Source organism: Pteropus vampyrus, unplaced genomic scaffold (genome assembly GCF_000151845.1).
Source record: "Pteropus vampyrus isolate Shadow unplaced genomic scaffold, Pvam_2.0 Scaffold170, whole genome shotgun sequence".
Classification (NCBI taxonomy): Eukaryota; Metazoa; Chordata; class Mammalia; order Chiroptera; family Pteropodidae; genus Pteropus; species Pteropus vampyrus.
In genome coordinates, this window is record NW_011888951.1 from 1,772,314 (window position 1) to 1,782,536 (window position 10,223).

The 10,223-nt window shown below is 38.2% G+C and overlaps 1 protein-coding gene across 1 annotated transcript in view; it reads left to right on the forward strand.

Annotated features, from left to right (window-relative positions):
• The window catches only part of USP24 (ubiquitin specific peptidase 24), a 98,343-nt gene that overhangs the window by 43,982 nt on the left and 44,138 nt on the right, over nt 1–10,223 (forward strand). Inside the window, exons 32-37 of the mRNA XM_023536810.1 lie at nt 2,396–2,491; nt 2,615–2,843; nt 3,544–3,703; nt 4,555–4,710; nt 6,931–7,001; nt 7,647–7,807. Coding sequence (XP_023392578.1) covers nt 2,396–2,491; nt 2,615–2,843; nt 3,544–3,703; nt 4,555–4,710; nt 6,931–7,001; nt 7,647–7,807 — 873 coding nt within the window. The remainder of the gene's footprint in view (nt 1–2,395; nt 2,492–2,614; nt 2,844–3,543; nt 3,704–4,554; nt 4,711–6,930; nt 7,002–7,646; nt 7,808–10,223) is intronic.

The following is a 10,223-nucleotide window of genomic DNA, read 5'->3' on the forward strand; positions in this document are numbered from 1 at the left end:
ACTTATAAATAGTGCTTTGGAGAAGTGGAGGTTAGGGGAGAAAGTAGTGGTTAAAATAATTAAATTTGGTCGGGGTCATAAGATTAGGAAGTGCTTCACAGAAAGTGACATTTGAGCTGGGAATTGAGGAATGAGTAGTCATTCTCTAGGTAAATTAGGAGGGAAAGGGCACTCTAAGCCAGAGATTAGGGTGGGGATGCGGATGAATGAAGCAAGAAGGTGCATGGCCTCTCTTGGGAACTACAGTTGCCTATAGCTATAGCAAAAGATAAAGGAGAGAAATCTGTAAGGAAGGGTCACACTAGGAATTTCAGCGTTATCTTGTAGATGATGGAAAAACAGGAGGTTTCTAAGCCAGGAATTAGCTCGGCTGCAGTGGAGAAGAATAGAAGTGGGAGAGACCGGAGGCAGGGAGAACTGTTAAGAGCTATAACAGTGGTCTAGAGAAGAGATGACAGGTTTCAAATTTAGGGCAGTGGCAGAATGACATTTATGAGGTAAAATAGGCAAGTCTTTATGCCTAAGTATAGGATAGGAACAGTTATAAAATGGCCCTATGATTTCTAGCTTGGGAGAGTGGGTAAATGATGTCTCTTCACCCTCATGGAGAATAAACATGGAAGGAGATGGAGGGAACAGAGGAAGTCAAGAGAAATGAATTTGCATACGAAGTCCCTGTGAGTCATGTGAAGTGGATTGTGTAGATATGATGCTCTCAAGAGAAGTGGAGAATGGCATTAGAGATTTGGGGGAGAAGTATCACTGTGTAAGTACAGCCATTAGGGCATAATCAGCTGGCAGAGTTGAGTGGCAAGTATAAGAATGGGAAGTAGAATCAGTAAGTGGAAGTCTCTGCTTTACAATGAGTGAAAAAATAGGGAGTGGGGGTGACAGTACTTTGATGGAAAGAGTAACTGAGGGAAAAGTTTGCTTTTCTGCTTTGATTTTAACCTGTAGAAGACTTGATTCTCTTTGTAGGCTCACTAAAAGGGGCCGATGAAGAAGAAAAGAATAAAAATAAAAGGGATGATCAACCAATGGGGCTGAGTTCTACTGCTGTTGAAAGGAGATTTGCTCTAGAAAGAAGTAGTCATGCCATTTCCTCTAGGAGAGAAAACCAACTTGAAGTTTGAGCAGAGGATATTTTAAGGAATTCCTGTTTGGAGGCCTTGAGGGGAAGAGAAGTTGGGTGAGACCATGAAAAGATAAAGGGGATGAGAAATAGAAAGATGGAGTTAAAGGAATTCCCAAGCATGTGGAAGGAAGGCCTAATGCACATATAGATTTATTCTTTGTTCAACATTTGTAGAGATGTTCTTTTGTACAACTCATTTCAGCTTAGCCAATTATAGAGCTGCGGTAATAAAGGGATTTTACTTCTGGCTTCTTTTTATGTGTCAGTTAATTTACATGCCAGGCATTGTTCTAAGTGCTGGGAACAGAGCAGTGAATAGATTAGACAAAAACCTGTATCTTTGTTAGGTTTATTGTCTAGGTGGTGGGGAGACAATAAAGGAAGAAGTAAAGGTAAAAGTGTATGTCAGGTGGTGATAAGAGCTGTAAGAAAAAGAAGATGAAGGGATGAAGAGGGTCGTCATTTTCAGTAGGATGGTCAGGGAAAGCTTCACTGACAGGGTGACATTTTACAGAGACCTGAAAGAGGTGGGGGGCGTAAGACCTTTAGATGCCTGGGGAAAGATGTTCCTGGGAGCAGCCACTGCTCCTGTGGGACCAACTTGGTGTCTGCATCAGGAGGCCATGTGATTGGGACAGAGTGAGGGAGGCAGCGGAGGGACACATGAGGTTACAGACATCCTAGAGGTTCGGGGTATGCAGGATCTTACAGGCTCCTGTGAAGACTGCCTTTTTTCTCTGTAGGGAATAGGAAGCCATTGGAAAATTCTGTGCAGAGGTGGAATGCCATAATCTGACTTACATTTTAAAAGGATCACTCTGGTTGATCTCTTGATACTAGATTTTAGAGGTAGAACATCAAGAGTGGAAGCAGGAAGAACAGTTGGGAAGCTTTTGTAGTAATATAGATTGTACTGGCTGTGAAAAACAAGCTTTATTGAATACGCCAATTCTGGATATATATATTTGAATTGATCGTTCTACTAGTACCAAGATCATTGAACTCACACCAGTTATAAGGGGAACTATCCACTGTATTTGGGTGCCTTTTTTTTCTGGCTAATAAGCAAGGAGTCAGTCAGGAAGGTTATAGGTATCATAGGAAGTCACCGAGATAAAGATATGTATGGTGCATTTATATGTAAAGATTTGTATAAATTTTAATATTGATAACATTTATTAGCAATTTAGTTTAAAATTTTTTCCTATGAAAGAAATCGAAGTCTTTAATTCTGCTCTTTTTCTTTTCTCTTTTTTGAAGTTTGGTTGTGAATGTCATGCAGAGGGATTCTATCCCATCAGAAGTGGACTACGAAACAAGGCAGGGAGTTTATTCCATCTGTCTACAGCTGGCAAGGTATGTTAATATATTGCATCAATCTCACAGGGCAATACTGGACTTTACTTTTCTTAACGATTTTGTTATTTTAAATAGCATGATATGAGCTCGAATAAGTCTACCTTTTTACTTCCTTTTAAGATTTTTACTTGTCGGACAAACAATGCCCACGTTATTAGATGAAGACCTCACCAAAGATGGCATAGAAGCACTTTCTTCTCGCCCATTCCGAAATGTCAGCCGGCAGACAAGCAGGCAGATGTCCTTATGCGGTACCCCAGAAAAGTCATCCTACCGACAGTTGTCGGTGTCCGATAGGTCTTCTATTAGGGTCGAGGAAATCATCCCTGCTGCACGAGTTGCAATACAAGTAAGTGATTTGTGTGTTCAAGAATCAGTAAGTACTTCCTATTTAGAAGGCACTGGTTGTGAGGAGGGGCCACGCAGATGACAAAGTGATTCACATAAATATCGCCTTCAGAGAACTTAGGTGAGAAAGAAAGAGACCCTTTGTGCGAAATAACTACAATTCAAGGAAAATATCAAGTGTTAAAAGAGAACTACAAAGGCAGAACGGTCTGCGGGCCTTCAGAGATGTGGAAGAGTTACCCTCACCTCTGGCTGTCATAGATGATTTTATGTAGGAGGTAGCATTTGAGGTTAGCCTTGAAGAACAGATAGAGATTAGATATACAGAAATAAATATGGAGAGTTAGGAAAAGGAGATTGGTTCAAGCAAAAGGGAGGATGTGAGCACATTTGGAAAGAAAAAACCAAAGCCTTGTGGGAGGTCACGTGGTAGTTCATGCAGGCCAAAATGCAATGTGGAAAAGAAGGGAAATGGTAAAACCCGAATCGGTAGCAGGTAATTTAAAGCCAGAGCATGGAAAGCCGAGTCTTTGTTTTACAGGTAGCAGAGAGATATTAAAAGTCTTTGAACAGTGTGAAAGCATAAAAATGTCCTTGGAGGGAAAAGAATCTCACAAAACTGAGACCAGTAAAAAGGCTATAGAAGCCAAAGGAATGTGTCCTGGTACTACCTTTTCTCATAACACTCTTTCCATCTGTAGACAATGGAAGTAAGTGATTTCACTTCCACAGTGGCTTGTTTCATGAGACTTTCATGGGCTGCAGCTGCAGGACGACTCGACCTCGTTGGGAGTAGCCAACCAATTAAAGAGAGTAATTCTCTGTTTCCTGCTGGAATTCGAAACAGGCTCAGCAGTTCAGGTACTGATTAAAAGGATAAAGTAATTAGAACATTGGGCAAGATAGCTGTAAGACTCATTTATGTATAGGTTGTTGAGTCACATAAAAGAAAAGAAGGCTTTTCTTTTGCTCTTGAGCGTTAAGTAAAAATTCATCAAGCTATACATTAAGATTTGCACACATTATTGTATGTATATTATACTTCTTATAAGAAGAAAAAAGCATTTGTAAGCAGTAAGAGGGAAGCCAAATCAGAGTGAATGTAAGAGGGAAGCCAAATCAGAGTGTAGTTTGCTGAATGTAAAATGTCGTGAGGCCAATCATTGTGGCTGTAATAAAAATTCATCTAGAATTCCTACCTGGAAAGGCATTTTCTTGGTCTGATCATTTATTTTGTTAGGCCTTTATAAATAGCTTCACTTTTCAGCTTCATTTGGCTTCCCTGCTCAACCTCTGTGTGTATATATACCTCAAAAATAAAAAAAGTTTTAAAATGTATGACATACTTAAAGTGCAGAAATGGTAAATGTACAGAGTTTTTAGGATTTTTACGTACACGTAAGGGCATCTGGTCAAGATTAGGAGCATTTTTAATATCCTAGGAAAAGTCCAGCATGCCTCCAAAATTGTACTGTTCTTCTCTCACCTGAAGTTAGTTTTGCCTCATAAAACACATTTCAAGTGCCTCCAAATGTGTTTTAAGTACAAAGCAGGTGGGGTCAAATAAAGTCATTCTCTTGTGTTTCTTAGACCAAGGTGTCATTTTGAACTGTTTAATTTCACTTGAGGATTCTAGAACACATTAAAAGAATATTAGACTATCCTGCTGATCCTATGGGATCTGCAGTAATCTTCTACTTGCCTGTTTCCAGGGAGCAATTGCAGCTCTGGAAGTGAAGGAGACCCAGTGGCCCTGCATGCAGGCATCTGTGTACGACAGCAGTCCGTGTCCACCAAAGACTCACTGATTGCTGGAGAGGCCTTGTCTCTTCTTGTCACCTGTCTACAGCTTCGGAGCCAGCAGCTGGGTATGCAGGAGGCTTGCTTGCGATTCATCTCTCTTAGGGAAAGGCCAGGTTTCCATTGGGAATTGTTTACTTTCCTTCATAGATAAGGTCATATTAATAGAAATGAAGAAGAAGGAAAGTTGGCATGCGAAGTGGGTAAGAATGGTACTAGAGTAGTTAAACTTTGAATATTTATTAAGCACCTTCTATATATAAGGTTCCACAGTAGATGTTATAAAGGCAGTATGTCCGGCCCCCAGGAGTTTACTGTCTAGTTGAGGAATGAAAATAACCCAGATTTATAGTTCATCAACTGTAGAATTAGAATTATATATCAATTCCTAAACTGATATATAGCATAATAATGACTCCACTATTAAAAATGGTGATACTTAAGATTTGCCCTTTTATCTTTATTGTTGGCCTTAACAAACTAGGGCTATTATTAATCATACTTTTAACCTTAGAACACCCCAAGGCTCAGTCCCCTCCTCACTATCTTGTCTCTGTCTACACTCATTCTCTCAGTGATCTCATTCACTCTCACAGCCTTAAATTCCCTCTATTTACTGGTAACACCTAAATTTGGATCTACAGCCTGGACCACTCTCCCGACATCTTCCCTTGGATATCAGATACATTTTCCAAACTTAACATGTCCAGAACTGAACTACTGATCTGGCCCACGTCACCCAAGAGTTTTCCCAATTTAATTATAAGCAGCTTTATTCTGGCCAAAAACTTTGGAGTCATCTTCACTTTTTTTTTTTCATGCCCCAATTCTAATCTGTCAGTACATCCTCCTCTAAACTATATCTACATTCTGTCCCTTAGTACCACCCTCTGATCTACCATCATCTCTTACTTGGTTTATAGCAGTAGTCCCCTAACTAATCTCCCTGCTTCTACCTTGTAGTTTATTCTCCACACAGTAACCAGAGTGGACCTTCTTAAATGTAAGTCAGATCACATTACTCCTCTGTTTAAAAGCTTGCAGTGGTTTCTCAGTTCATACTGAGTAAAAGCCAAATCTTTACTAAGACCTTCAAGGACCGACACAGTCTACCCCCTTGATACCTCTGTGCCTTCACCTTCTGCTCTCCCCATCACCCACTGTGCTTTAGCTACCTTGGCCCCCTTGCTATTCCCTAGTACTCCAGGCACATTCCTGCCTTAGGGCCCTTGCACTGGCTGCTCCCTCTTCCTGGTATGTTTTTCTCACATCTACCTACATGGCTCTCTCTTCCTCATTTCCTACAAGTCTTTGCTTAATGTCACCTTCTTAGCGAGACATTCTCTGACCACCTTTTTAAAGAAATCACAACACTCTGTCACCCCAGCACTATCTAAACGCCTCACCTTATCTTTTGCCATATCAGTTATCACTTATAGCATACAACATAATTTACTTGTTGTGATTGTTGTCATCATTCCCTCTGCAACTAGACTACAAGCTCCATAGGGACAGAGTCTTTTGTCATTTTGTTCGCTAATGAATCTCTAGCACCCAAACACTGCCCAATGAGTGGTAGGCCCTCAATAAATATTTATTCAGGGATGAAGTCTTAACAGCTCCACTTTTAAAAATTGTATTAACACATAGGAGCTCTGTTCTTCATTGTTATTACTGATTCAGGCTGCCTGTTAATGAAGAATCGGTGATCATTATGTATTTAGTATAACATCTAAATTCATCATGTAAGATAATCAAGATAAACATATAGAAAATGTTAGACATTTATGGCACATCAAAATAGTATCCAAATTTATTTTAAGCAAGAATGCTTTTGAAGGTTCATATATGAGAAATATGTCATGAAATGCTTTTGAACATATGCCATGCTCTTAAATTTTCCTACAATTGTTTAATTTTAGAGATATTTTCAAATAAAGGTGAAAAAATTTATAACTTCCCTTCTAGCTTTTTTATGGTAGGGTATATTTTATAGTTCACAAGTATTGATGGTTTATCAAGGCGAGACATATTTGTTTTGTAACTGGTATATTTGAGGCATTGTGCTAAAGTGTGTTGGTACAAAGATGACCACCACATTGTCCTACTCTTGAGCACCTTAAAGGCTCACAGACACAAGAGGCCATTGTTGAAGGTTCTGAATTCAACTCCATGAATTTCTGCTATAGTTAAGCTTAAGAAATTATTCAAAATTTTTGAAATTTTTAAAATGCATTTCCTAACTTAATTTTCCCCCTACCCCCAATTCTTTTTATTCTTATCATTAGCATCCTTCTATAACTTGCCCTGTGTTGCTGATTTTATCATTGATATTCTGCTTGGATCACCAAGTGCTGAGGTAAGAATTGTTTATTTAAAAAAAAAAAACCCTTTGGTCCTGTTCTTTCATGAACTCTTTGAATACCTGTGACATTATGAGGAGTACAGAAGGAATGACATGTAGTCTTCTCAGAGAGTCATACAAAGGGGCGGCAGACCACTCTGAAGCAAAGTGACCATTTGGACTGTCTGCCCTCTTTTCTATTCCAGATTCCACCAAAAGTTAAGAGACTAGTGCTATGATTAATTTGTGTTTGTTTATAACAAGCAAAATGTCACAGCATCTATAGCTGGCAAAGCAACTGGCATTACGCATCAATATTCTGGTCAAAATCAAGAAAGACCAACTTTAAGCCATGAACTCTTATAATTCTGATCTTCTTACATGACCTTTAAAATAACTTTGAAATACTTGAAGAGTTTTTAAATTTTCATTTATATTATAAATCTATCGATTGGAATAGATTTGGGAAATCAGTTCCCAGACCACACTTCTTTCTAATTAACCCCTAGTTTATTCAATGTAACCTTGACCAGTAATAATTGAAACACTCATACCCTTATAGTATCCTTTAAAGTGTATACTTTAAAGGAAAATCAGTTTTATAGTAATCTCTAAGTATTGGTTGATTTACATCCTCTGCCACTGATACTGTAATTTCAGATTCGCCGTGTTGCCTGTGATCAACTCTATACTCTTAGTCAGACCGATACTTCATCTCATCCGGATGTACAGAAGCCAAATCAGTTTCTCCTAGGTGTGATTCTCACAGCTCAGCTGCCTCTCTGGTCCCCGACTAGTATTATGAGAGGAGTCAATCAGAGGTATGAAATAAAGATGGAAAAGCTCACATGGTACAGAAAGAGAATAATGATTTGTATACTGCTCCCCTATTGTCCACTGTGCATTATTGAGATGACAGAAGGATTTCTCCTTTCCTATTCTAACATCTGTGTCCTGAAAGAGGTCATTTCAGTGGTTCTCCCCATTCAGGACAGGAGAGTTAGAACAATAACAGGCTTTCTACCTCTCAATCACCCCAACTCCCACTTCCACCCCTCTGGTCCACCTACCCCAGAGAGAAAGAGTTGCTCAGTTGGTTGATGAGAGCCTGAAATTATTTCAGTTCCCTGTATAAAAGTCTCACTGCTCGAACCCACATGTACATCCCTCTCAGCTTAGCATACTTCATAAGTTCACACCTGGACATAGCTGGAGTATCCTAGCTTTCGTTCTTGGTTTTGTATGTGCCTGGGCATGTAAGAAACCTCGTGATCCACTCATAGAATGACTTAAGTAAATCCATTCTGCCTGCCCCATCTCGTCTTGGTGTGCTAGCCTTCATGCAAGGGTACCCCAGTCCAGGCTCAGGTTGGGAGATGGGAGATTGCACACTGACCTCACGTTAAGCCAGTTTCTCCAACGTCTTGCTCCCTGAGAGCCCTTGCTATGGGACTTATAAGGTGCCACAAAGATAGGTGAAATCTGTACCTACTTTCCATGTGTATGTGTTTTATAAATTGGAGCCCTTGAAGGGAAGAAATGTTAGAACTAGTCCAAACCTAAGCATTCAAATTTGGTTATATTTTTAATGTAGTAAAATATACATAACAAAACTTAACATGGTAACCATTTTTAAGTATACAGTTCGGTAACATTAAGTATATTCACATTGTTGTGCAACTGTCTTCACCATTTATCTTCAGAATTTTTTCATAATCTTAAACTGGAACTATACCCATTTAAGAGGTCATTAAATATAAGAGATTGATAAAATTTGACCCCATAAAAATTAAAATTTTCTATGTGGAAAAAAAATTCAAAAGTCAGTTAACACACTACCTAAATAGATTTGTAACATATGACAGACAACTAGCTAATTTTAATAATATATAAAAAGTTATAAATCATTAAACAGTAGGGGTTTTTTAGATTTGCTAGAATTTTTTCTTTACTGTGGCAAAATATACGTAACAAAATTTACTATTTTAATCATTTTTAAGTATGTAATTCATTGACATCAACTGCATACACATATTGTGCAGCCATCACAACTATCCATTTCCAGAACTTTTTCATCATCCCAACTAAACAATACCCACTAAACAATAACTCCCCATTCTCCCTTCACCGCAGCCCCTGGCAACCACCATTCTACTTTCTGTCTCTATGGATTTAACTATTCTAGGTACCTCATATCAGTGGAATCATACAGTATTTGTCCTTTTGTGTCTCACTTATTTCACTTGGTATATGTTTTCAAGATTCATCTATGTTATAGCATGTATCAGGGTTTCATTTCTACTTAAGACCGAATAATATTTTCTTGTGTGTATATATCATATTTCGTTTAGCCATTCTTCTGTAGATGGATATTTGGGTTGTTTTTACCTTTTGGCTATAATGAATAATGCAGCTATGAACATAGATATACAAATATCAGTTTGGGTCTCTGCTTTCAGTTCTTTTGGGTAAATGCTCAGAAGTGGAATTGCTTCAAATTATAATGTGGTAATTTTATGTTTGATTTCTTGAAAAACCACCATACTGTTTTCCACAGTGGCTGTACTATTTTATATTCCCACCAGCAATGAATAAGGGGTTCATATTCTCTACATCCTTGCCAACACTTGTGGGTTTCCGTTTGCTTTTTATTTGTATGTTTTTAATAGTAACTATTCTAATGGGTGTGAAGTGAGATCTCATTGTGTTTTTGATTTGCATTTCCTAATGATTAGTGATGTCGAGTATCTCATCATGTACTTTTTGGCCATTTGTATATCTTTGGAGAAATGTCTGTTCAAGTTCTTTTCTCATTTTTAAATTAGGTTTTTAATGCCCAAGTTTGGTATATGTTTTCCCTAATAATGATAGTAATGATGATAATAGCAGTTACAATGGACTGGCTGTGTGCTATACAGCATACTGAATTCTTTGCATATATTTATCATTTAATCGTCACAGTGTTCAAATGAGTTTGGTGGTTTTATTATCCTCACTTTTTGAATCATAAATCTTGGTTCAACAATTGCGGTTATCATCAGTGCATTCTTGAGCTTTTTATGTATATTTGTTTATATATGTGCATGTTTATTTCTAATACTATAATAAGCATTTTAGAAATTAGAAAACTGAAAGAACTGAAATTGTCCCTGGGCACCCAGCTATAAGGAGTGGAGCCAGAATTAAAATGAGGTCTGCTTGACTTTCAAACCTGTGCTTTTCACTATTATATTTGCA